Here is a 27,992-nt window from a genome sequence, read left to right as displayed (position 1 = left end):
AAAGTCTCCAAGCCCTTTCTGGGGGAACCACATGAAAGAAACAGGAAGAAATATGGCCTGTTTGGCGTGTCTGCGTGCCAAAATATCCTAATACAGCTGAAGGTTTTCTTGGTAACCCTGCTGCATTAGATCCATGAAAGAGTCAAAAGGGAAAATACAGATCTGTGCTTCCTCACGCACATGTATGCCTATTCACCAGACCCAGCCAAGTCTGCCTGCGTGTGCTCAAAGAGAGACGAGGGCACAGGAGGCCTGCTTCCAGACAGAAGGGAGTCAACTGCACACACCACTGACCGATGCCACACGTGGAAAATAAACCACTTCTTTGTTTCTCCCAGGACAGAATGAGCCCAACTGGGCACCCTGTGCCCCCAGCGCTGCCAACAGCAACACAGCCTTGGCAGTGGAAGAGTTCCTCCTCCCCACCCCTGCTGCCACCCCAAGCAGCGTCTCCTACTTTGCTGTACGCAAGGCTTTAATTTTTGTCACTTGGAAGTGACGAACCTCCTTTTACAGAAACAAAAGACTGTAACTGTATATCACAATCATTAGGTTCGTGACAGCCAAATTTGGCTAAGTGCTAGTTGTTACTATCTGCACAAAGCTTAGCTGTCAGCCGAGCTGTTGTTTCGAGTATTCAGTTTTATTACAATAAATGACAGCTTTCCTTCTCTAGCTTTTATTTCAGATTAGCAAGGAAGCGTTACACCTTAATGAAATACACAGTAACTACAACAGATGAATTTATCTGAAGCACAGTGCAAGCCTCCAACCTCCCGGAAGCATTCTAGCCCCGTGAATGGCAGCAGTGCAAAGAGCTTGCACTGACAAGCAGCAGCAAGGAAAGCCTGTGTGAGGAGCAAAGGGGAGACACTGAGGTGAGGTCACACACGACATCCAACCCCACCACACCACACAGCATCTCAAGGCGTTATGGATGCAGACAGCAGGAGCACAGCCTGTCAGGTGCCCAGACACAGAAACAAACAGCCACCTTCCCACCAAAGTGCCTGTAAAGAATCCTGAGCAAGTTTAAGCAAGGCAGGAATGCGATTGTGTCATCGGCCTTTTAGCACCATGCATAGCCTTTATTTTCCTAATGACTCAATTATGCAGGTAAAATTAAATGCCTGAAAGGAGTTCTTCCTGGCCCCAAAAACTGAAAATCCTTGTGTTTATCCACAAGTCAGCTAATGCAGGAACAGCAACACCACAAGCTTTCTCTCTTTCTTACCTTGTATGGCCAAACCTGGACTGGGAGGATCAAATGCGTGGCTCAGGCTGTGAATAAAGACAATCTGGTGGTTTGTTTCAACTGCAGCATTCTAGTAGCATTTCACAAACTTCCTGGACTCATACTTATCATGGGTATTTAAGCACTACAGGAAAAGAAAACTGCAGGAACTGTTAGACCTGGAGAGCTGCAGCACTCTGTAATCACCAGCTCCCAGCATGGGATTAACACACCTGAGCCCACCAAACATCTCCTGGGCCTCTGCTGTATTTTTGACCATAAGAATACTGCATACAGTAGAACGTTATCATAGATGAGTGAGAAGGTGTCCCTCTATTAGGAAACATGTCTTGCTGCTCTGGAAGAAAAGGCCTTTATTCCATCTTCTTGGTGGTCATCTCGTGGTCAAATCACCTCTAAAGAACATAGCAGACCTCAAAAAAAAAAAAAAAGGCATTGCAGAACAGTCTGCAGACAGAGGTACAAAAGACCAGGACAATCCAGCTTGGAAAGGAAAAGAAAACAAAACCCAAAGAAAACAGAACCCACATCTATACAATTGCAAATGAAAAAGCTACTGGGAAAAAAAGATCCTTTATTCTTTCTCCTGCTACAAAAACTAGGAGGGGTTCAATGAAGTTACCATGCATTGAGGCTACAAAAAAATAAATCAACAGGAAATATTTTTGCCCAAGTTGTGGAATTCATTGCATAGCATAAGGTAGAAGCTAAAGGTATAAACTGCTCCAAAGGTTTAGGCAAAGCCACAGCTGACGAATGCACCAGGCATCATTACCCACAGCCTGCACAGCTCCTCTGGCTCAGGCCATCCCTGGCTGCTGGCAGACACCCGGAGCCAGCAGTCCCTCATCTGCCTGCTCTGCTTCTTTCCCCTTATGATTTACTTCTGGCCACTGTCACACACCACATGCCAAGCTCCACACACACTCCGCAGCCCTTATTATCCCATCGTTCACATGTTCTGATAATTATTTCACACAAACAGGTTTATTTCCCCAGCTCTACACTGTCACATATTAAAAACACACTATCTGCAAATTACGTATAGTTTAAGTCACTTCCTTAAGTTGATTAAATAGGAGAGAATTAAATGAAATTCCCAGCCTTTACGGTTCACCCCTTCCATCCGTACATCCAAATGCCATTTTACCAGGCTGCAGTTCATTCCCTCCCACCACCATTTCATTTGTGCACCTTCCACAGACATTTGTTTTCATCCCGTGAAACCATTAGAAGAATCAATTTGAACTCCAAAGCAAGCTGAGAGTAATGGACTCCTGTGTTTACGTAGCAGTAAGTACACAACTATTTAATTGGATCTATTTGCTAAAAACTGCATCTTCCAAAGCAACAGCAGCATCCACCACGGCAACAAGGAGCTGCCATACATTTCTTATGTAAACCAACATTCCCAGTGTTTGTTCTCCTCAGAACTGCCAAAATAGCAATCATTGACTACTGAAACAGTGCCACAGAAGGCACGTCTCCCATCTAGTTTTACTCCTGAAATCGAACACTTACTCAAAGGAAGTAATTAAGTTGCTGCCCCTTTTCAGCAAGACAATTCCAAGACTGATGTCATAATTCAAGCGACAGGCTGTGAACAGCTCTGCAACCATAGCATTTAATTTAGAAGTCAGCACTTGACACATTGAAGTATTTGGAATTCCTGAAGTCTGGCTGTCTGCACAGTTGCATAATTTGAACAGGAATAACCTACTTACAACCAGGCAAGATAGAAGTATGTCAACAGACAATCCCTTCTACGTCAAGGGACATCTCCTTCCTCTCACATACCAGCAGCAAGAGCATCACTCACCGATCTGTCACGGTTTGGTTTTCTTCCCCTTTAAGTTAGTGAACTACAATGCCTTTGAGAGCTGTTACATTTATCATCACATCTTCCTGTAGAAATATACTCAAATGTTCTCAAAGACCATCAAGAAATAAGTTTCCACGTGCAACAGACTCCACCAGCGAAACGCTGGATGTGCAGAAACCAACACCAGTGCCAAGGACCCAAGGCCTCCTCTCTGCCAGAGCCACGTGAGATCACACAAGCACCATCCATCTTACAGCAGGCATCACGCAGCCATTCAGGAGAAGGACACAAACATAAAAAGCCTCCAGAAATAACGTCTGGACACTTGTTCAGCTTCACACACACAAGGGAAGCTGTATTTTCTTTCGCCCCTCCTAGCAAACAGCCGACCAGACGCTCAGCACAGCAGACATTTGCTACAGACACCACAGAAAGAAATCACCCTTTTAAAAGTTGCCAGTTTATGATTAACCTCCTGTTACAAAAAACATGGCAAGGGTTCAATTTCACTTGCTAACTACTTCTCTTACGTGCTACAGAAGAAATACACGCAGACACTCCTCCCCCTAAACTTGACACTCACAAAAAGAGGAATTCTCTCACCCTGTTAAAAAACAAGAACAAAAAAAAACACCCAACAGTGCAAAACCTTCTGCGTGGGAAAGCAAACGTGATCCCTCCTCCTCACAGGTGAGCATCCACACAACCAGCATCCACCTGGGGAGACAAAAAGCAAGGGCTGGAAATTCCCTTCCCCTGGAAAAGGATGGCTTTGAGTGTTCACACCAATTAGAGTTTCAGATTAAAACCAGCTGTTTAAACAGAAGAAGTCCCCAGGGAGACACACTTACAGTATTATTACTAGTTTCTGGTATAAACAGCTTTACATCAATGGAAGTATTTATATTGGTAGAGCTATATGCAAGCTAGCAGGTTAACACTTGTTCAGCTCTATCTTAAATAGATTCACTCAGACCCAGGCAACCTCTCCAGGCACATCATGCCTTGGATCTGCGTTACACATGGATATCGAGATGCAACAGGAGAGCTCAATGGCAGAAGAGCAGCACATGGAAATGCCCCACGAGACTCCTGGACACCAGCCTGTGCCAGACAGCCATTCCCACCCAGTATCACCTTGCAGGGTTCCCAGAGCAGTCCCATGTCACTCCGTGTACAACAGCTTGCTGCTAGAAACCAGAGGTCAGCTCAGCAGGTGGGCTGGGTGACTGCCACCTGAAGAGAAGCCAGGAGAAAAGAACGGAGAGAACACAGGGGGCAAACATGTAAATGGGAGAGCTGAGAAATTTCCCTCATGATAATATGGCAAACCTAGGACTTTGTGTGAGGAAAAGAGCGAATGCTAGAGGCTTCTGGAAACATGTGAGAAAGGCTGAATGGGAACAAGAGGCAGACAAAAGTCAGGAGACTTCCAAATTACATGTATGACTAGAGAAAAGAAATGCAGTGCATTTTAGACCAGTGATGTCCAACTTGAGATCCGCAGATGCTTAGGGAATGCACACAGTATTCCCATGTAGAAAAGCAACCCAAATACAGCCACAAATTGCAGGGCACAGCTGGTTGACCCCTCTGGCACACACAGCAAGGAGTACCACACACGGGAGCAGGCACCCAGCAGTGCCACGAGGAGTCTATGGGAACAGATAGATGACAATAAAGGACAAACAACAGAAGCCTCCTCCTTGGGAATGTGCAGGAGAAGCATGCATCCCAAAGGCTGGGGGCAAAACACCAAGGTGTGCCAGCTCTTGGTCAATGGGATAACCAGCTCTTGTAGACAGTCAATGGGATAACCATTACAGAAAGCACAACAGGCTGCCCTCAGCAGCAGGTAACCCCACAGCGCAGGGAGATGGAGGAGCTGCCAGCAGGTCTGCAGGAAGATGTGTGGTCCTCTACTGGGGTGGAAGAACTCACAGAATGGGCAGGGTTGGAAAGGACCTCAAGGATCATGAAGTTCCAACTCTCCTGTCACAGGCAGGGCCACCAACCTCTACATTTGATACCAGCCTAGGCTGCCCAGGGCCCCATCCAACCTGGCCTTGAACACGTCGAGGGATGGACGGGGCATCCACAGCCTCTCTGGTAGCTGTTCCAGCACCTCACCGCTCTCAATAACTCAGAGATTTTTAAGGACATTACAAAGCCCCCCGGGACGGCTGTGCTCCACTTGCTGCACCGTCCCAACACACCCATGCAGCAAAAGCAGCACGGGGGGCTCCAGAAGCCAGCAAGACCTTCAGTTTGAGCGTTTCTACAGAAGAAACGACAGGCTCCGAGCAACCAAAAGCACCACCTCCCCCCTCCGCATCCCCATGTGCCAATGTTTACGTCGATACGTGCGGCGGATCGGGACGCGCATCGCGCACAGCTGAGCCCCGCACCCCCCGCGGGTCGCGGCCCCCGGCAGATGGGCGGCGGCGGGGGGGAGGGAGGCGGCGGCGGAAAGGGGGCACAACAAAAGGCCGCGGGCTGCACAGGGACGGCCCGAGGGCCCCGGCGGCAGAACAGAAGGGGTCGGGACAGGAGGGCGCCCGGCGCCGCCCCCACCCCCCCAAAACACGGACACACAGACACAGACACGCGCTCTCCCCTCAGGGCCGCCCCGAGCCCAGCCGTTCCACCCTTACCTGCGGTCGCTGGGCCCGGCGGGCGCTGGAGGCCGAGCCCCCTATCTCGGCGCTGGCCGGGCCATGGCGGAGGGAGGCGGAGGAGGAGCAGAGGCCGCCGCCGCCGCCACCACCGCCGCCGCCGCCGCCTCCCCCTCAGGCGCGGTGCTGGCGGGGCGCTGAGGCGGGGTGGGGGGAGGGGGGCAGCAGCCCCGCGTGCGCGGCCGTTGGCGGCGGGGCGGCGCGCTGCAGCTCGGCGGGAAGGGGAAGGGGAGGGGCGGGGGCCGCGGGAGGGATCCGACGGTCCGAGCTCCCGCGCGCCGCGCCGCCCGGCCGGGCACTTTGTTTGTGTCCCACAGTGCAGCGCGGCGCGGGGGGGGCGGGGCCGGGGGGAGGGGCGGGGCCGATGGGATCGCGCGTGCGCAGTGAGCGCGGTTGCGGGGGGTCGCGAAGGTGCGGGGAGCGCGGCGGGCGTCCGGCCGTGTGCGCGGGAGCGCCGCGGTTGTGCATCAGCGGGCACGTGGGGCGCCGCGGTGTATGTGTGCATGCACGGATCGGGAGCGTGAACCCTCAGGCAGCGAGCAGTCAGACGGTGCACGCGTGCATTCATCGGGAGCGTGCAAACAGAGCACCTCAGTGCATGCGTGAGGGGACCAAAAATGCGTGCATGCATGCACGAACCAGGATTGTGCATACACGCACATCCAGGCACCATGCGTGCACATTGCTGCATGAGTGCATGCAAATCATGCACGGTGCGCAGCATGCCATCGTCCCAGTGGGTGTGCTGCACACAAATTGCAGCACAGAATTTATTTGAAAAGCGTCTCCTGAAAAGTAGCACAGTGCTCCTAGCTCCCAACCTCCTCAATAGAACCCCTGGGGCCGTTTTTGACTGTTTCTTGCAAAACCAGAGGAAGAACGGAACCCCAGTGGGCTGCAAGATTGCACTCGCTGCTGCTTAAATTTCTCCTTTTGCTTCCCCTGGCTTTGCATTCACACGGAGCTGCATGGTAAGCGTGGTGCATTGCTCTATGCCGATTGCTTTGGTGAAAAACTGGAGTGAAATAGCATCAACTGAAGCAAATTGTGTGCGTGTGAGTGCGTGTGCAAAGGTTGCTCTCGCTTTTTTCAGCTGACAAATAAGAGGTTATTTGCAAGGCGAGGAAGAATGCTCACCCTCCAAATTCTGCTCCAAAAATCACACAGCCGGGGGTGTATCATGTTTGCAAATGGAGCGATGGAAAACGTTACAGCCTTAAAGCACTCTGCAAGAGCAGCTCCTGAAGAGCTCAGCCATCCGGCACGGCTTCCTCTGGGGCAGCGCTGCTCTTCCTGCTGCTGAAGCCTTTAGGATTGGGAACATCTGACTTTAGGAGCATGCAAGTCCAGCTCAGAGCGCACACACAGGAACCGTCCCACCAGGAAGCCACCAGCATGCTGATTGCTACCACTGCAAAATAAAAAAAAAAAAAAAAAAAAGTGCTGCTGGTGCAGCTTTGCTCGCTGCTTCCGCCTGTTTTGCCGCAGGAGGTCCCAGAGCACACTGCTGGGGGCCCTGGGCAGGATGCAGCAGTGCCCATGGGTGTGACACATCCCAGGGTGCTGTATTGCTGCCCACGCTTTAGCACCTTAAAAAGAAATTCACCCCTTGTTGAGCTGCTGGGAAGGGAACTAGAAAACAGCCTGAAAAAAATATTAATAAAAGCTGAGAGGCGATAGGCAGGAAACCCTTTATTGAAAAGGTAAAGGCAGAGTCACAACCAGAGTTGCCCTGGAACTCAAACACAAAGATAAAATCAGAAAATGGTACTTTTTTCCCCTTGCAACGGAAGTCCCGAGCTTGGTTCTGCTGGATGCGTTCTGCAGCTGATGGGATCTGTGCATCCCGAGGGTGACAGCAGGCACTGCCGGGCCATGCGAGGAGCGATGCTTTGGAGGAGGGACGTGGGAGCAGCATGGTCAAACACAGACAGTCTGTTTTTTTTTTCTTAGGGTACAGACAGCTACTGTACAAAACAAACCAGAAATCTGTAATAAATACACAAGAGGCTCAGTACATTGCTACAATCCTTCACTGAAGGGAAACATATATATACACATATATATCCTAATATATAACCTCTTTGATAGATCAGCATAAAGGCTACGTGTTGCTATGGGAAGGCAGGAGCAGACCCCGTGTCCCCAAGCAGGACCCACCAGCCCCCAGTAAAGCCCCAGAAGGCCCAAACTGAGCAGTATTTCTGCAAGGAGCCACCAGCCTGCCTTGGCCATGGGTGGGCGCCTGCAGCTGTGCTGCAGCATTCCTCCTTTGGCATCCCAGGGGCAAAACAAAGGGCACAGCATGGGGTCTGATGCAGCAGGGAGCTTTCTGCATAGGGGAAGCGCTGCAGAGCAAATGTGAAAAGCTGGAAAGGCCTTTACAGGCTGCAGAGCTCCTATACATGCAGACATTTTCCTTGGCACTGTCTCAGGCTGAAATATCTGCCCCATCCTAAATGGATGCTGCTTACACCGCTGGAGAGGAAACACATGCTTGCCTTTGAGTTAAAACCCTCTCAGCTGCAAAGCGGAAAAGAAAACAACCCAGCGAGGCTACATGACTTTAGCATCCAGCTATTTGTTAGAGCGAGAGGCCTTAAATTCCTGGAGATTAATTAGCAGACAGAGAACATTGCCCGAAGGTAGGTCTGAACTGCAGCCCAAGCAGCCCTGGATCCAGACTGCGCAGCTGTCTTTTGTTTTTGGCTTTTCTCAAAAAGAGCCCAGCCAAAACGTTCAGCCCCTGCACTCCTTGGTTCTGCAGCCCTTGGTGTCACCCACAGAGGGGTTCGTGTCCCTCCTAGGGGATGGATTTTACATCACAGCTTTGGCCAGGGCTCTCCTTCTGGCCCCGTCTCAGACCTGCACGGTGGGCACTGTAGTGGGGAAGAGTCCACGTGAATTTTGAAGTGACCTCCCTTGCTCCAAGCACACAGTCTGCATCCTCTCTCCTGAATCTATATCTCATTCCAAAATTCTGCATCTCCTCCAAAAATCTGCATCCTTCTCCAGAATCTCAATCCCTCTCCAAAATGTGCATCCTTTCCAAAATCAGCATCCCTCTCATCCTTGCAGCTGCCCAGATTCACATTTCCATGCAGTGAATGACAGCAGAGCCTCCTTGCAGACAAGGCAACCTCTCTGCTTGAAAAGCCTCCATCCTGCTGTAACAATGGGGACAAAAGCGATTCCCCCCAAGGCACGATTTGCAATATGGACCTGCTGTTCGGTCACCTCCATGCTGGCAAAACAATTGCATCATGCTCAGCCCTTCTTGCAAAAGCTCCCTCCCATGTGCAGGGCAGGATTGAGCAGCTCCTGCACCAAGAGCAGCTCCACGAGGCAGCTTCATTTTGCAAATGGGGAAAGTAAAATGTAGCAAAAATCCCCTAAAATCCACCCAGCATGCGATGTCAGTGACAAAACATTTGCAAATTCCAGTCCTGCTCCCAAGGCTCTGGCTGCTGCCAGCACACATCCAGCGAGAGGCGATTGCTTCAAAAGGGGAGAGGTCAGTGAGTGAGCAGCATCTGCAGCACGGCCAGAGCGTCTGGGCTGGGAGAGGAGCTGCAGCCCTGTGGGACTCCCTGTTGGAGCTTCCAGGCCCAGATGGAGCCAAATGCTAGGGCTGAGCATCCTTGGGTGTCCTGGGCTTGAGGGATTGGGGCTGAGCAGTGGTACCGGTTGGGTCTCATCTCCAAAATGAAAAGCACAGCTGGTAAAGTGAACGTGTGGCAGGCAGAGCCAAGAGGATGGGAGAGGGGATGTGGGCGCAGCCAAATGTTTGCTCTGCAGGGGAACAGGGACAGCAACAGGCATTTCGCAGCCAGAGCGCTGCAGAGCTTTAATTAATCCTTGGGGCAACCCTGCAAGTGGGAACAGGGGTGGGATCGTTTTATACTGGGGAAATGGAGGTGAGGAGATACGTGTTCCTGGTGGGGCTGCAGCTCAGGGAGGAACAGCGGCTGTGGGGGATGATTGGAGGCAGAGCTCTGGCACCTCCTGGGTTATAAATCCAGCAGAAGCCGCCACGACCGCCTATAGCCCAGCCCTCGGCTGATTCCCTTCCAGCCACACGAGCCACTTATCTCCAGCTGAAAAACCACAGCCGATAAAATGCTCAACACACCCACACTGCTGCGTGGCAGGGACAGCGACCTCAGCTGCACAACAACGCTTTTGCAAAGAAGCCCCAGTTTCACCACGTCCCACACCACCACCACCCACCCCAATCTCTCCTGAACCCGCAGCCCCAACCAACCAAAAAGGAAAAGGCACAAATAAGTGATTCCTCCCTATTTTGCTGCCCTTATTCCCCCTTCTGAGGTAGACGAACCGCCGGGCTACCAGCAGCTCTCGTCCTCAAGCAACCCTGCGGCACAGTGGCACTCGGTGGCCTGTGTCCCCAGCCCTGTGCCCCGCTGTCCCCACTCAGCACTGCCGCAGCAGGCAGGTGGCAGTGGCTGGTGGTGGCCCTGGGGAGCTGCATTTCTCCGGGGCGATGACGGTGCCGGTGTAGTGGATGCAGGAAGCATTGCGTGTCCGCACGCCCTCGCCACACGTCTGGGAGCACGGCGACCAAGGGCCCATGCGCCACAGAGGGCATGGGATGTCACCACAGGGTTTGATGTCCTCAGGCTTGAGGGCTCGGTCGCAAGTGGCTGAAGGTTGGCCTTCGACATCCCGGCACTCCACTGTCCGTCTCTGCCAGCCAGAGCCACAGGTCTTGGAGCACTCGGACCAGTCGCCCAGCACCCACTGCGAGGTGAGCATTGGGCGGATGACGTTGGCCGACTTCTTCTCTTTGTCCTTCTGCTTGCTGAAGGGGACGTCTTTAGGGATGAAGAAGGTGTACTTGACTTTGGGTGGGAAGACCTCGCTGGCAATAGTCAGCAGTTGGACGGTCAGGGGCTCTGGGAGCTGCCGGAAGCTCTGCAGCCTCTCCAAAGTCGTCATGGAGCCGCTGTACTTGAGGATGGTGCCCTTAATGAGGATGTCCTGCTCCATGGCCGAGATGGCAAAGTCACCGTTCAGCAGGTACCTGCCCTCCAGGGTCCTCAGGGCCAGGTAGTTCCCGTCGTGGCGCACCCCGCGGTGGCTGCGCTGCTTGATGTCAATGTTGGTTGCCCCAGCTGGGATGGTGACGATGTCATTGTAGCCATACCTGCATGGGGTGAGGGGACATGGTTATTTTCCTGGCCTTTCCAAGGGGGATCGTGGCTCTGAAGCCATCTCTCAGTACCCAAGAGCACTGCAGAACTGGAAACACTGCAGTTGTGCCAGATGTGCGCTAGGCTGGAAGGATTTACTAAATTAAACACAAAAATGAGCAACGCAATCAAACAAATTAGCACAATTATCAGCCTTGGTAGGAAACTATGTTTCCCCTGCTCCCCTTTGTTTGACACGGCTGCAGCATTTGGCATGAAAAGCCAAGGTGCCCCCATGGCTTTGTCAGTGCTGATAGCACAGGGGGACAGGCGAGCTGGGTGCTGCTGGCATCGCGTGCGTTGGCCAGATGTCCCTGCTCACATCCAATCAGGAGCCAAACAGTTAACAGCACAGCCACCTCCGATCTTGTTGGTGCCAACTGGAAAGCCTTTCCTAGAAAACAGCAAGAACTAGGGCAGCAAAAATACTGCTCACCGCAGGCAGGCATCGCTGCACCGGGCACCCCAGGCTCCTCTCAGAAGGGTTGGCAGCCCCATCCCGATGCCAAGAGCTCCATTTGAGGACACTGTGCTGGAGGAGTTTTTTCTGCTGAGCATGACCCTTGGGAACACTTTGCTTTTCTCTTGGCTCAGGGCTGCGTCCCTGCGTGCCCCCAGTGCTGCAATGCTGCCTGGTGACAGTGACAAAATGCCACCCTGGCACCCCATCCCCCCACATGAATCACGCCGTGGAGCTGGCAGGGGGCTCTCACACATTCCCCAGGTTGACGCTGCGGTCAGGAATTATGGTCAGAGTATTTTGGAACAAAGCCTCAGGGTCAAAGCCTGCTCTCAGTCGCCCTGGCCTCCATAACCCCGATCTTAATGGGATCTCTTCTTGGCTGTAGCTACTACGCTAATCTCTCTTTAGTCAACCACAAACAATTCATAGGAGAATGGAAGCTCCATTCATCTGGCTCCCTGGAAGGAAACCATTTAGGAAATCTAATTTGACTGAGTGAGTCACCTCGCCGCATGGAATTGGATGTGCTGGGCTTTGTTACTATCTGTTCAGCAAAAGCCTCTGCGGGACGCATTAACTCCAGCTCTGTGACAAAGCAGCAAAGATTTTGGGCAGCAGAAAGGGCTGCCCACATCCTGGGACCTTATGGAGCGGAGGATTTTTGATATTCCTAGTAAAGGGGAATGAGAGGGGGATGGTTTCCTGAGCATCACGCGGGTTTGCAGCAGAGAGAAGCAGGAACGAGTTTTGCTGCACGAGAGCAAAATGCACCACGTCAAACACGCAGCTCACCCTTGTGCATCACAACACCTTTCAGAGCTGCATGCTGAGCAGCACCGTGCAGACACAGCAGAGCAGAGCAGTGGGGACACGTGGGGTCGGTGCAGGGGAGCCCAGCTGTGGAAACGCTGCCTCTGCTCTTTGCTAAGCCCTGACTCGATCTCGTTTCCTTTGCGGCGAGCGTAGGAAGCGCTTACGCAGACATTGGGCTTTGTGAACATCTGCCCAGCACCCCTGGGCTGCCCGCCGGCACGGAGCAAGCAGAGCTCCCCGGCCAGATGTTGCCGGGTCAGGAGCTCTGCAGAGCCAAAGCAGCTTTTCCAATCACAGCCACAAGAGGAACAAATGTCTCTGTGCTCCTTTCCTACAGCCTGATGCTGCTTTTCCCCCCTGCCCATCTCCAGGGACTGCTCTCCCCTGTGCCTTACTTGGATCGGTTGAGCGAGCCGGTTATTTTCCTGCAGGTTGAGCCGTTGCCGCCGCACACCCCGCACTTGTCCAGTTTCTTGGAGGACCCAACAACGTGATCACAGCCGGCCTTGATGCACTGCCCATGCACACAGATGGACAGGGTCTCCGGACCACACAGCGTCCCATCTATCACCTGGGGAGAGCGAACAAGGAGCGTGGAATTTGCAGGAATTTGCTCTGAAATGGGTATAAAGATGGACATTGGGAACTGACGTCGTGAGATATCTTACTTTGGGCTCAAAGACTTTAAACTCGCTCCTTCCCCTGGCTCGGCAGAAGAGCTTGCAGCGGTCCCGGGGGGACACCCCTGCGTACTTGGGGACCCACTCCAGCCGGTTCCCCTCCAGATCTGTGAAGTTGTAGCTGTTGTATTTCTCACACTGCTGCTCCCGAAAGCTCTTGCCTAAAAGGAAAGGCAAAACAATGACCCAAAAGCCCTGTGCTGCGAGCAAGGAGCTCTCATCCTCCTCAGTGGAGATGTGGGAGAGATGCGAGAACGGTGGAAGCACACAGAAAGGAAGATGCTGCTTGTATCCAACGGACTGCAGGGCAACCACGGGGTGCAGGAAAAAAGCACAGGGAGCGGGTGAACGTGCCTTTGGGAACAGCAGGGAGCTTACCATCCTGCGGGCACTCGTCGGTGTGGCACGACTGGTAACGGGTGCGCTGGCCCTCGCAGTAGCGGCCGCCGTGCTGTGGCCGGGGATGATCGCAGTGGCGGTGGGAGAACTGCACGCCACCACCGCACGTCCGTGAGCACGAACCCCATGGGCTCCATGCACCCCAGCCACCATCAACCGCCGGCTGCAAGAGGCCACGAGAAGCTGCCAGGGTGGAAAAAGTGCAACCATCCCCCCCCTCCGCCCCCAGATCCTCTCCCCGTGCTGCGGACCGGGGCCCTGATCCAGCAAAGCACTTAAGCGCGTGCTTTGCGTGAAGCTATTGCTGGTGTGCACGGGTTCGTGTGCTGGAAGCCTGCAGTTTGCTGACTGGCTCAGGCATCGCTGCTAATTCCTCTGGTAAAGCAATGCAAATAAATCAGCTTAATCAGAGTTAATTGCAGAACTGCTTGCTGTGGTTAGGACTAGCCTGGTCCTATGATCCTCTATGAGCTCTCTCCTGGTTTTGGCTGGGAGGGAGTTAATTTTCTTCGCAGTGATTGGTATGATGCTGTGTTTTGGATTTAGCAGAAAAACAATGTGGATGTGCTGCACAGAGCCAAGGACCTTTCACTCCTTGTGCTGCCCTGCCAGCGAAGGGGCCGTGGGGAGACGAGGAGCTGGGAAGGACAGAACTAAGACAACTGACCCAAACCAGCCAAAGGAACGTCCCATACCATGCTGAGCAATAAAACTAGGGGGAGCTGGCTTGGGGGGTCACTGGTGCTTGGGGATCGGTCAGCAGGTGGTAAATACATACATATATAAAAATACACAAATACAGAGAGGTGCAACCCCACTCCTCCAGGCCCTGTCCTGCAGTACCTGGGGCTGCAGCGCATCCTGTGGCAGGCAGGCTCCATCCCAGCACAGCCCACCACCTGTGCAGGGGGTGCCATCAGCCCATGGCAGGCTGCCGTTCTTGGTGTGGCACAGCGGCTCCCCACTGCTGGTCCTACACCACAGCTGGGCACAGATGTCCTCCTCCGTGGTGTTGGGGCAGTGCTGGAAGTCTTTGCCAAAGATTTGCTGGCACTGCTGGTCCAGGCTGTACAGCGCTCCTCGGCCAGGCAGCTCCGAGGGCAGAGAGAGGGCTTGGGCTGGGGCATCAAGCAAGCAGTCACCTGCAAGCAGCAAGGAGGGGCATGGATCAGGATGGAGGTGCACTGGGGTTTGGTCCCATGGGTAACACCAAGAAGAGGACACTGAGATGGGACGAATGCCCCATCCCTGGAGATTTCCAAGGTCAGGTTGGACCAGGCACTGAGCACCTGATCGAGCTGTACGTATCTGGGAAGTTGGGCCAGGTTCCTTCAAACTCAAACAATTCTAAGATGATAAGGGGACAGAGCTCAGCCGGTGTTCTGACTGAGCCCTCTTCACCCTCTAGAGTTTGTAATGAGCCCAAGCAATCAAGAAAAATGCTTTAAATTCTGCTGAGCTGAGCCTTACCGTGCCCTCCATCCAGGAACTCAGTGAGGTACATGGCACTGCATGGGGACCAGGGCTGGCTCTTGTTCAGGTGGACAAAGAGTGGGGCCATCATATGGTGCTTGCCCAGAGGCCCAAAGAGCCGCTCACAGGTCTTGGAGTCGTCATGGGGCATGCTGAGCACGTGGCCTGCAGAGCAGAGGGCATCTCCTATGAGTTATCAGCCTTTTTCTGTTGCTGCAAATGCTTTTTGCTTCCAGAACAGAAGCAATCATAGAATCATAAAGGTTGGAATAGACCACTGAGATCAAAAAAAAGCACAAAAGCTCCACAAAGGCACACATTACCCAGCTCGTGAGCCAGCGTGTAGGCAGCCTGCAGCCCCTCATCCTCGATCACCGAGCAGCTTTTGTTGCGGTCACACATGGTGCCGATATCCGCCACCCCCAGCGTGTCACAGCCTTGATGCCCACAGAAATCCTGTTGGGAGGCAGCACCCGAGAAGGTTGAGCAAACCAAAATTCCACATCCTGAATGCACTAAACTCCCGAATCGGCTCGATTTGTGCCAACTGGAAGCTCCATCCCTTGTGATAGGAGCTCTCCCCTCTCTCTACGCTATCTCAAAACCTCGTCTCCCCCAGCATCCGCACCAAGGGACCCCCAGACCTGTCGGGTGAGCAGGATGGCTGTGTCATAGTGCTCAGGGTGCCGGTCGCTTGGTGGGTTGAACTGCTGCTGCCAGCTGCAGAAGTTGCGGAGGGTGAGGCCACCGTTGTCCGACACCTCCGGCCCTGCTGCCTCCTCATCCACCACCAGCACCTTCACCACCACCAGGTTGACGGCATTCTTCAGGCTGGGGTGCTTGTAGATGCGAGCTGCCATGGACATCAGGGTCAGGACGTGGTTCTGCAAGAGGGAGATAGCTGGGGTGAAATCTCTACACAGGGGTGTGGTGTACCTGCCACCTTCTCTTATTTTTGTACAATCGTAGAATCATTTGGGTTGGAAAAGACCTTTAAGGCCATCGAGTGTGACTGCTAGCCTACTTATCTTTACTAGGAAAGGAGAAACCAAACCCATTTATGGAGTCTACCACATCCAAACAGTCACAGATCCACTTAGGCTGATGGACTGGGTGTTGCCATTCCTATACACAATGCTGTGCACCCTGAGCCTGCAGAAGCCACGGGCACAGCAGCGTCACTTCATTTTCTGCCTTCACACCCAGCACCGCTGCTCTTTAAGGACAGTTCTGGGCCATGCAGAGCAGCCACAAGGCCAAGCCACGCGTTACCCCTCCCCACCACAGCCTGAGCTCCTGACTGGGGCTGTGGGGCTCCCACACCAAGTCTTTGCCCAGCAGCGTCCTCCACTCAGCAGCCCAACAGCCGGCGATGACTTCATACATCAAATGCGCCAGCACCGTCCTGGCTGATGTAAACATCTTATCAGAGCATCGAAATTCCTCTTCTGCTTGGCACGCATTCACAGACCCGGAGTCATGAGAAAAAAATGCACGATTACACAACAGCGAGTGTTGTGAAAGAGAAAGTGGCTTCTCTCGTCCCCAGACGGATTGCCCGCCCGTCTCGCTGCAGTACCAGCATCGCTCTGAGAGCTCCCAGATGGGATAGGGAGCACGTCCATGGAACCTTCCCATCAGCAGATGTCTTCCTTCAGCAATTGCAGCTGAAGCCTTCCTTGGGCTGGGATAAAACAGCGGCCCCAGCGAGGCTAGTGGGAGCACAGCAGACTTTATTTAGACTGGCCGCTGCTCCATGACATGGCTCACATCCCAGCCAAAACATGCAACAAGTGTCATGGAGAAGTCACCATGCGGATGAGGTCCCTGTGAGTGCAACCAATTAGAATCACACAGCCAGTAGGGTTGGAAAAGACCCCTGAGATCCTCAAGCCACCCCACTGTGCCCACTGCCCACATCCCTCGGTGCCACATCCCTATGTTATGGAACACCCCAAGGGATGGTGATCCCTCCCTGGGCAGCTGTGCAGTGCAGCACTGCTCTTTCAGAAGATAAATTTTTCCTTAAATCCAACCTGAAGCCATTTGCTGCAGGGGATGAGGGACTTGTTTACCCCATAGGGGAGACCAACCTACAAGCAGCATAAAGCATCCCCAAAATTGCCCCCTGGAGCTTCCATAGCCCCGGACATGACTCTGTAGGGTTATGCCAAGCCAAGGAATTATTCCAGCAGTGGGAATGGGGAGCTCAGAAAGCACCCACCTGCCTGCCCTTCATCTACAAAGCTCCAGAAAGAGCTGGAAGGATGGAAAGCGAACCGAACAAACAGCTATTTAGCACAGATTAAAAGGTCAGATTCACTTGTTCCACCATCTGGTGTCTATTTATACCCATCTTCAGAACAAGTGGGAGCCCGCTGGGTTTTGGGTGGCTGCTGCAGTGCTCCGGGGAGAGCAGCAGCACACCTGCATCTCCTTGCTGCAGCCAAGGGCTGGGAGCTGGAGCTGAACATGAGCCCTTTGGCCCCATGATTAGGCTCAGCAACGAAAAAATAAGACAGAGCATAGAGAACTGAAGCGATTGCTCACAACTTGTCAGCGTTGAAGGATTTCACTTTCCAATACAACCTCTTGCAAAATCCCTACTTATGTTCTTCTCCAAAGGAAGCACTAGGAAGTCTGCAGAGAGCCCCAGACTGGCTTTTGTTGTCCTCTTTTTCTTTAAAAATAGTGTTTCTGCAGGGGAGAAACCGTGCTTAGACACCATTACTGTGGTATGCACATGATGGTCCAACACCCATGCAGGAGGGCAGCAGGGTGCAGCTCCCTCCCAGCTCCCAGCAGGACCAACAACAGGAGAGCTGCTGCGTCCAGCTTGGAGTGGGGCTGTAGGTTTGTTTGTTTGTTCATAAGGTCACCTTCTTGTTTTCCCCTCCCTGGAAGCCAGCAGTTTTGCAAGGGGAAAAGAAACGCTGAGATTTCTGGAGCACAGACAGATGGAAGGAAGAAAACACAGGGCCAGATGAGAGGGCTGCCCGGCTATTGGAAACAATGCACACAGACATCCCAGCCTGCTTTCCCATCCCAAAACATCTGCTTGCAGCCCCCCCAGCTCAGATACCCTGCAAAATCAGGGCCTTTGCCTCCAGGCCACACAGGCAGCAGGTCTGAGCATCGCAGAGGTAGCAGCAGGACCCTGGCTGTGGTCAGCGATCCCACGTGCCAATCTTAGAGAGAAGGGATTGCAACAGCACTCCTAAAACCTCATAAATCTGCCTGCAAAAACCGCAGAAGTCAGGAGAGGAATCCCGGCTTAATCAGCCCGACCCAGTTCTGCTGCGCTCCCCCACGTGCCGGCCCTTTACAGCAGGGGTTGCAGATTCTTTGCTTGCAAGGAGAGCGGCTGGCAGCCACCCGTCTGCAGGGGGAGGCTCAGGGAACGTCTCATCTGCACCCAAGAGATGAAAGAAATCCCACCGCAGGAATCCGGCCCTGCTGCCAACTGGCTGGGGATGCTGCGGCCACTTCCGTAACCGTGCGCTGCTCTGGGTGTCCCGGAGCATCCCAAGCACTGCAGCATCGCTCTGCAGGTGCACAGCACGGAAACGGCCCCTGCAGCACCTCCTGCCTCTGCTCCCACTTCTCCCCAGCCCCATCTCCTGCGATCCTCAGCTCAGAGCAATGCCCAGATCCCACATTTCAGCCCTGGTTTTGCTGTCGCTCTGTAATTTCTTCCTGGTTTATGCGAGTATCAATTCTGCCTCCATCAAGCTCTTGTTATCTAAATTAGGTTAACAGCTGAGTTATAATGGCTCAATCCATGACACAGATTGATTAAAAATAAATCACTAATAGCATTTCCCTAATAACAGAATGGCATTGATTGTAATTTGCAATGCTTGAATGCATCTCATGGTGACTATCTTCTGCTTGATCTCTTACAGCTTATGCAAGAAACTAACAGGGAATGCAAACCATGCTTGTGACCTTTAGTAAATATGGTTACGGGAAGAGAAGTCACAGCAGAAATATGAAAGGGTGCTTTGGACTCAACATTCCTGCTGCCTGGGCATCTCCTTGTAACATCACCAACACTTGTTGGCTCCCCAGCCCCAGCTCCCAGCTTTAAGGAGCAGCAAGCAGCTGCTGGGTCTCTGGAGTTGGGAGTTTCTCCCTATGTTTGTGCTGCTGAGAAGATCTTAGGGGAGAAATCCATGCCGTAAGAGCTGCCACATGACTGGCAAGGTTTTCTCCCAAATTCTGAAATGTTAGCATTCTGATCATCCTGAGTGCTATCTCTGGAACTTTCCTTCCAATTGAGAAGCACTCAGCGATGCTGCAAAGATATTGCTTTCTGGGACAAAGGAGATGGGAAAAAGGGAGCTGGGCAGACTGGAAAATAATTAAGGTAATTAAGGAGGAAGCTGCTGTGCATCCGCCCTGTGGTATCGCCCACACCCTGGGGCACAGCACCAGTGCTCCCACCCCATGCAGCTCAGCAGCTCTGCACAGCGGGATTTTGCTTTTTCCCCAGCTGGGCATTCTTGCAATTCCCCCCAAAATGCTTTAGCTGTAGCAGAATGCAGACCCCTGTGTGCTGTGCAGCATCCACTGCTCCTCCATCCTCTGCAGTGAGGACTCTGAGCTCTCTGGAGCTCCAGAGCCCAGCCTGGGGTTACAAAAGCAAAAGTTGCAAAGTGCAAAACCTGAGTGCTGCTGAGCACCAGCAGAGCAGCTGAGATCAGCTGGAGCACCAGGGCTCCACATTCCTCAGGGTCAGGCACTGTCTGAGCAGGGCTTTAATGAAAGCTCTGCTTTAATAGGAATGGAGAAATGGAGGGAGACCTGGAGAGGAAAAAAAAACAACAACAAAAGAGGGACAAAGCAGCAAAGCCACAGTGCCAAAGTGCAGATGATGGTTTCAGGTGCTCCAGCTACAAGGACTGCTCCCCCAGCCCCGTACCCAACCAGTCCAGAGGATGAGCAACTTCAGTGCGTGGTCACCAGTGACAAAAACCCACAGATTTCAGCAACATTTGGACCTGAAGACCTAAACAAACCTTCATGCAAACACACAGCAGCACTTGGGGCACAGCACAGCACGGGGCTGCAGACAGCCTGCAGGCAAGAGATGGGGAAACTGAGACACGTGGAAGAGGTGACCTCTCTGAAATCAGGGACCGGAGCTGCTCACCATTGAGAGCCGCTTTGATCAGCCCTAGCACCCCTCGCAGCACTGCAGTCCCGCAGCCTCCGCTCGGCTGCAGCAGGTGGCTCGGGCGCAGGGCTGCGATGCTCACGGAGCTCAGCGCATCACCCGGCAGCGCGGCTCCGACCCGACGGAAGGAATGGCTTTAAGACCCTCTGTCCCTCCGCCGCGGGGACACGGCGTAGAAGGGGCATCGCCGTGCTCCTCGAGATGGATGCTGGGTTTGCAAAGGATGCCCCAAACACAGAACCTCTCCTCTTCCCGTTACGGGGTGGTAGACCCTCACCCGGAGCCGAGTGGGGGCACGGCGAGCTTGAGAGAGGGAACAGGAGAAAAAAAGAGGGAGGGGAAAACGAGGGAACAGATGGGGATGGAGGGACACAGGCAGGAGGTGACAGAGAGGCAGCGGAGACGGAGACAAGAGAGGACAAGAGGGGACAAACGCGGTGGGAACGGGGACGCGGGCAAGAAAGGACAGGAACGACAGGAATGGATGGGGGAGAAAATCGCCCCCGGAGGAACGGAGAGGATGGGAAAAGTAGGGAACGGAACGGCAGCGGGGACGGGAGGGACCACCGGCAGCCCTTACCTCCACGTCCTCCCCGTAGAAGCGCACCATGGACGCATCGGCCACCAGCAGCGTCTCCACGTAGCGCGCCTCGGAGACGAAGCGCCGGGCACGGCGGAGCGGCTGCCCGGGAGCGGCTTCGGGCCGGGGCTGCGATCGAGTCGGGGCCAGCGGGGCGGCGCGGCGCTGGAGGCGGTGCGGGCGGCGCCAGGGCGGGCCGGGAGCGGGCGGCCCGAGAGGCTGCAGCGCGTACGCCGCCCCGTCGAGCAGGAAGGCGGCGCGGAGCCCGGCACCGCAGCGGCTGAGCACGGCGGGAGCGTCGGGACGCCCTTCGACGGTCCCGGCGTAGAAGCAGCCCCGGCGAGGAGCGGCCCGACCCGGCGGCCGTCGGCCTCCCAAGCGCTGCAGGCGGAGGCGCGGGGCGAGGAAAGAGGCGTCGGGTCGGAGGCGAAGCACGACGGCGCGGCCGAAAGCGGCCAGGCGCAGCGCCAGCTGTCCCGGCGGAGCGGGCAGGCGGGCGGGCAGCAGCGGCTGCGCCTCTCGCGGCGGCGGAGGCAGCGCCCAGGCGTGGCACAGCAGCAGCAGGTGGAGCGGAGCCCGCCCGCCCAGCAGCGCCCGCCGCCCCATCCCGGCCCCGCCGGGCTCCCGGCCCTCGGCCCCGCGCTGCCTCCCCCGCAGCCTCCGCGCCGGCTGCGGAGCCCGCTGTATTTATACTTTCTCCCCCGGCTTTGACATAAGAGGTTTATTTTTGATCTCTCGCTGTTCTCCCCACTCCCCTCCCCTGCCAGCCAGAGGCCGGGGGAGGAGGAGAAGTGAAAGAAAAAAAAAAAGCAAAAAAAAAAAAAAAAAAAAGCAAGGGAAAGAAAAAAAAAAAAAAAAAAAAAAAAAAAAAGCACTTTTGGATGGGGTTTGAGGCCAATCAGGCGCCGGGAGCCCCGCCTGCCTCCAAGTGTCAACTTCAGCCTGTTACTCTCCCAGCATTAACCCCTTCAGGACAACCTCCGCCTGCCCGCTCGGGGTCCTGCCCCGGCTTGGGGTCCCGCCGCCGCTTTTCCCCCCACCACGAGAGGCATTGCCTCGGGGTGAGCCCACCCCACCTCCCCGGACGTCCCTCCCGTGCTCCTCGGGACACGGCTCCAAAGCACGAGGCCTTTGCCATCTGCAGAGCATCTCCGTGCAGCCTGCGGGGCAGGAGGTGCCTGGGGAGCGCCGGCCCTGCGGTTCCCACGTCCTTTGCTCTGCCAGGGATGGAGCTGCGGGCCCCGGGGGAGCTCCAGAAGTGACAAACACGGAGGTTTCAGTGCCCCAACAGCTGGGTCCACATGGGCTTTCCTCGGGCTGGGACAAAGCAATGGGCTCGAGTGGCTAAATCGGACTGGTGGAAAATGCTTGGGAGAATAAAGCAGTGCAGCCAGCTCCTGCTGTCTGCTTGGGGGAAGCGTGACTTCATTAAAAACCCGTATCTCCCCTTTTCAAAACTGGATTTTTTTTTATCTCCACATCCACGTGCAGTCATTGAGTATGAAGGTCTCAGACTGCACACCAGGCAGAACTGTCCCTTGTACAGAGGTGGCAAACGTTGGGAGATGGGCAGACGCACGCTGTCCCTGGCTGGGAACCTGCTTAGCACCAGGAACAACCCACTGTAATGGAGCAAGGGAAATTACTGCTTATGCAGATGACTCCTTTCCTCCTAAACTCTCCTTCCCCATTATTTCATGAGATTCCTGGCCTCCCCGTGCAGCACTGGGACGTCCCTGCTGCAGTCTGGGGGTGGCACGTCCTATTGTGCTCCATGTCCTCATTTGTGTTCGTGTTTCCTTTCTTTTGTTTTTTGGGTTTTTTTGTTTTTTTGTCCTCAGCTTAATCCTAAAAAGATCCAAATGGGTGAAGCAGCATCACAGCTTCCTGGGAATTCTGCTTTCCTGTGGCTGGGAAATTGCTCCTGGCCACTGCAGGCAGCGCTCCCTCTACACGAGGATGTATTTACATCTGTTCTGCTATTATTATCTCCACTTAAAAGCCACAGCCCTACCTATATAGTAAACAGAGGCTCCAAATAGCAGCACTCCCTGGGGCCAAGGCTCTGATTGCTTCTTGTCTTTTTAAAGTGTGGTTTTCTGCGGCTGGAGGAGGAGAAGGGAGGAAAGAAATACAACCTGTGGTGTGCTTCAGTCTGGGACATCTCTGAGAGGCCTCATATCAAACGTGCTTCCCCAACACCCGGCCTTGGCTGCTCTCTCCCAGCCGCCCGGCTGCAGCTGGAGGGGCTTTGTCATAGTTCAGATTTGCATTTGAAAATCAGCAGAAAAGCACAAATCAGGACCAGCAGCCAAAAGCGAGCCGTGCCTCTGTCTCCTCCAGCCCCAAAGCTGCTTTAGGAGCCTGCTGACAGCCGGGCTTTGCTGCAGGAAGGCAGAGGGGTGCCCCTGCGCTGAACTAGGCCAGGTAAGGCTGCAGGCGATGCAGGGCACGTCTCTCCAACAGGATGCAATTTATTCCCTGCTTTCCGCTCTCGGTGCCGCATCTTTGATCTCGGAGGACGTGGCTGCTTCTTTGCTCTGAGGCACCGCTGGTTTTCATTAGCAGCCCTCAGCACACGGTAGCTGGAATTCCCTGCGGCCGATACGAGCCTCATTGGGCTCGTTATGAGCTCGAAGGCAGCGACCCACACCTGGCTGTGACTCCTGCAGGCAGAACGGGGCACCCCAACACTTTCTGGGGTTTCACACCTCAGACCCTCGCAGCGTGGCCTGCTGGTGTCCTTCACCCCATAGACAAACGCTGGCTGTGGCTTTCATTTCTATAGGGCTGTCTGAGCATGTGAAAGCCATTAGTGTAGTCACTGGGATTTAAAGACCCTTTTGATCATGCATCTTGCAAACGTCTTCCCTTCTGCACAGCCATGCAGTGACTGTGCCCTTCTGTGTCTCCCTGGGCTCGTGCTGCCCAGCGCTCATCTCCAGGGGGTTTTTGGCCACGGGGATGAGGCCCATCGTACAACCGGGTTGTACCCTTTGGGGAATCTCTGCGGTGCTCTGCTGTGCCAGGCTGCTGGGTCTGTTCATCCCCTTTGCTTTGCCTTCAGCCCTCATCCCAGCGTGGGGCAGAGGATGGGGAGAAAGCAGTGCGAGGATCTCAGCCCTCCGCTGCAGAGCGTCGCCGCTGGGTGTCAGTGCCGCCCCGCAGCCCGGAGAGCTCGCAGGGCAGAAGGACGCACGCCCACAACCAATTCTATTCGTTTTGCTCTTAAAACAAGCAGGTTGGAAGAAATCTCGCTCGGAACATTCGTCTGAGCTTTAAATCGGGGTCCTGGGCTCGTGTTCTTCCAGTCCATCCCCAGGGAAATGCCTTCGCTGCAGAGGTTGGGAGCTGCGCTTGGGGATCTGGCTGCTGAGCTGGGTTTGCTGGAGAGCTGGTGTGAGAAGCGACTGAATGAAGGAGAGGAATAGATGATCTCAACATAAATGCATTCAGCACAGCCACGAGAGGGCTCCCGTGGCTCGCAAGTGCTGCTTCTTCAGCATCGAGTGCCTCAAACCCCTCATTCCACATACAAAGCTGTTTTACCCATCCCTCGGTGCAGCGCTGTAGTTCCCACAGGGCCCCTTAGAAGTGAGATAATTTGGTGATTCTATGGCTCTAAAAGCCGACTGCAGTGCTGGGACAGAGGGCTGCAGGGCTGCATCGGCCCCACGAAAGGCGGGTGCTGCGCTCACAGCAAAGCTGGGTGCCGAGAGCAAAAGCACGCGGGGATTTCACCCCAAAGGACGCAAACTCGGCTTCCTCAACCTGCCGGCACCCACGTCTTTATTGTCTATTTTGAACTGAATTTGGATTTTCAACGCAAGGCATCGCATCGCATCACTCGTAACACCAGCAGAGGGCTGCCTTGCCGCGGGCTCGGAGCTGCGCTTTGCCCCGATGGAGGCACTCCAGCCTCAGCACTGAAGTAATCCGGAGCCGTACCGAAAATCACTCCTCTAGGAAAAATAAACCAAAAACAAAAACAAAAACAAAACAAAACCCAAGCTCCAAACCAGGCACGAATCCCCTCTCGTCCCTGTTTCCCCGCTGATGTTAATGAGCTGATGGGAACGCAGAACTGGGGCAGTGGTTTGGATTTACACACATCTCTGCTCTTCTGCAGACCTGGTGTGTGCAGGCATGTTTGGTGGATGGATTTGTGCTGTGAGCATCACGTGAAGTTAATTAATTAAGCCATCAAGGGTGGAGCCTTCTTGGGAAGATGTGTATCATATAAGGGCTGTGTAGTCCCGGCTCATAAACCTTTGTGCTGGGCTGTCAGTGTGTGTGAATGATAACAGATGTGACATTGGCTTGGGGGAATACATGGGGCCATCTTCTATCTCCCCTAAATTTCCACTTCTGCTGCTTCAGAGCATCCTTGAAAAAACCTGTTGGACTCAATGATCCCCACGTGTGCTTCCAACTCTGGGTTTCTATTCCATGATCCTCTGAAAGCTGCTTTTCCCATGGCCATGTTCCTTTAAATGGGAGCAAGCCTTGAATACCAGGGGATGGAAAGAGGGGGATTTTGGATGCTTTCTAGATATATGAACCAGCAACACCTCAGGACCTGCAACACCAGCTGGAAATCGGGTAAAAACTTGTTAGGATGTTTTTCTATGCCTCTCAGCATTCCCTTACCAGGTGCCAGTGGTGCCATGTGGGCCACGTGGTCACCTCCACGTGCTCGGGTTCCTTGCTGCTCTCTCCCTCGATGACCCTATCCAGACACACTCAGCTTTTCTCCAGGCCTTTCTTTCCTGGAAAGCCTCTTAACAACATGCTTTGAGTCATCTTCAGCCCCTGGAGAGGATCCTCCTTCCTGCCCATGTGGTGGGGAGCAGGGAGAGCACAGCCTGAACTTTTGGGATGGAGCCCGGGCTGCAGGGCCGCAACGCCAGCTCTCCCCTGGCTGCAACCCTTCTTTTCTATCTTTGCTGTGCAGCTCTTGGCCCATCTATCTTTACTTATTTTGCGAGCAGGAATGTCCAGGGGAGGTGTGAGGTTTTTCGCTCACCTTTTATTTCGGACTTCTCACCCCTGGAATTGCATTGATGGATGAGGAAATAATAAGAGAAAAGGAGTCGTTGCTTCCCACAGTCACTTGAGAGGAAAGGAAGAGGTGGGAGAAGAAATCCTCAGATGCCAACCGCTCACATCAGCATTTCCTGGTCAGGGTGGGCTATGGGTGAGGCCTGGGTGAGAAGGGATTCACCTTAATGTGGGCTCTGGGCGAAAATCAAAGTAGGATCAGAATTTGAAGCATTTATATCTTGGTATCTGTGAGGTCAAAAGGCATCTCTCACCTCTCTTCATTCTTCTTTAGGTCATCTCTATCCCTTCCATTTCCATTCAGCTCGGGCAGCAGCCAGGTGCAGCCCTGCAGAACCTCACCAGGCCATGGCAGCCGTCCCACTGCTGGGGTGTCCCACACTGCCCTGCTCCTCCACACAGCAGCAAGCATCTTGCTGCCCCCACCAGCCCTGGCCCTCTCTGCTTTCTCTCATCTGCCCCTTTGCACTGGCAGGAGACACAACAGAGATGTTTCCCCTGTGAGTTCCCCTTCGTGCCTCAGAGCAGACAATGCAACCAGGGGGTTTGTCCACGTCTTGTCCTTGAGATAGGGGAAAAATGAAAAATAATGCCTTGCTTCTTGTCTGCAGTGCTCTGTGGGATGCCAGCAGCCCCAGGCTGCCTGCAGAAGAGGTGCCCTAAGGGCTGCCTGTAGGCAGTTTGTGATCCGTGGAATCCACAGCTTTCCCATGAACCACAGGCAGGAAAAGGAAGGCAGCAGAACCTGGCAAACAAAGCTCTGCGGGTAGTGATGCCCCAGGAAAGAGTGAGGGCAGGGCAGAGGGCTGAGCTGCATCACTTCCCTCTGACCCCAAAGACGCTGTACACAGCAACAGCCCAAAGCCATTCTCAGGGGATGGAGTGGGTCCCAGCTCAGCCAGATCCAAGCCACTCACATTTTCTGCCTGCTTTCCCCATCAGGATGCAGTCAGATGTTCTGCAGGCTGGAGATAAAGTCCTGCCAGTTCTCTTTGACTCATCCTCTGCCGCTGGAGAAAAACTACCAGACGCAATGATGAGTAACCCTGGGCTGTGGCACCTGGAGCCAGGGTGCTCTCGTGGGGATCCTTTTGCTCTTTTTTCCATCTGCTCCTCACTGCCAGCCCCGTGGGCCGAGACCCCCTGAGCTCCTGCCCCATGACAGCCATGTGCTGTGCCTTCTGCCCTTCTCCCTGGTCTCCAGGGGTAAACTCACCCCTTTGAAAGGTGTGGTGTTGCAGGATGTCCATGCACATGTCAGCACTTTTCCCCTTCACCCCTACTCACTGTTCTGCCAGTGTTATCTACCAGCATCCTGGGGCATGTTGCATTTTGTCCAGCAGACAAACTCCCTGATTCACTGAGTGCAATCTGGGACCCCACTTCAGCTGCAGGGATAAGGGACAACTGAGCACAGCCTGGTGAGAAAGCATTGCACAGGAAAGTGCTGGCACCAAAATGAGCTAGGCTGCCAGCTCTGTGTCTATGCCTTGGGTTGTATTTCATATACACACGCATTTTCAAGCTGTGCTTGCAGCCTTTGCTGAGGCTTGAAATCACATCAAAACCGGTGTCTCTGCAACAGGGCCTTAATTTGCCATTAAACAAACCCAGACTGCTGGAAAGGCTGTGAGGATGTGCACGCCTCGGGTGCCTGGGAGTGGAAAAGTCCATGCTTCCCTCTGGGCACAGAATCAGCCTGCATGGAAACAGAGCAGCAGATAGAGACCCACCTGGGCACCTTCCCATGCAGCCTGTCCCGGTGTCTGTGTGCTCATCACTGGCAGTAAATTTGGTCCTTGGCCTCAGACAAATGCTGAGGCCTCTTCATCATTCTCCCTTTAGCTGTCTTCCTCTACTGGATTCCATCCATGATGGGATGCTTCTTTCCCCTGATAGCATCAGCAGCCTCAGCCTCCTCGCAGCCCCAGGCCCTGCTCTGATGATCACAGTGCATTTAGTGGCTATGAGGAAACCCCTCTCTTCCTTTACACTCCTTACAGCGTGCCCTGGGCTCTCAGCAGACGCTTTGGATGCTAACACTCCCTGTGTGCACCCTGCGGTGGCCTTGGGGATGCAGGGAGGCTGCGCTCCTGCCGAGCAGCTGGAAGCACCACCTGGTTGAAGCCCTGTGATGGAGCTGGGGCAGGGCAGCGTGGGATGCGCTGGTCCTGGAGAGAGAGGAGCTCTGGGGTACCCTGGTGCGTAACACAAGACGTGGTGTTTCACAGCAGAAGCCCACCGATCTCCGTACTGAACTCCTGAAGGAGAACAAGAGCAAATCCCAGAGACCCCGACCAGCGCATCCTGCTGAACAGACCCACCTCAAAACCCTTCCAGCTCCCAGCCCGGCCCCCGCTCAGCTCCCCGAGTTGCAGC

General features: G+C 54.2%; 1 protein-coding gene across 1 annotated transcript; it reads right to left on the bottom strand.

Moving 5' to 3' along the window:
* Positions 1–10,186: 10,186 nt before the first annotated feature.
* ADAMTS8 (ADAM metallopeptidase with thrombospondin type 1 motif 8) lies at positions 10,187–21,158 on the bottom strand (the record flags this gene model as incomplete). The annotated part of the gene is made up of 9 exons (XM_079545772.1): positions 10,187–10,919; positions 12,637–12,812; positions 12,910–13,082; positions 13,300–13,483; positions 14,164–14,462; positions 14,791–14,958; positions 15,117–15,249; positions 15,438–15,677; positions 20,553–21,158. The coding sequence occupies 9 exons, from the start codon at positions 21,156–21,158 to the stop codon at positions 10,187–10,189; spliced, it is 2,712 nt and encodes a 903-aa protein (XP_079401898.1).
* Between the last annotated feature and the right edge of the window lie 6,834 nt (positions 21,159–27,992).

This window comes from Tetrao urogallus (genome assembly GCF_951394365.1).
Source record: "Tetrao urogallus genome assembly, chromosome: 22".
Lineage (NCBI taxonomy): Eukaryota > Metazoa > Chordata > Aves > Galliformes > Phasianidae > Tetrao > Tetrao urogallus.
Note: the sequence above shows the minus strand (reverse complement) of the source record. Positions and strands in the feature narration are given on the sequence as shown.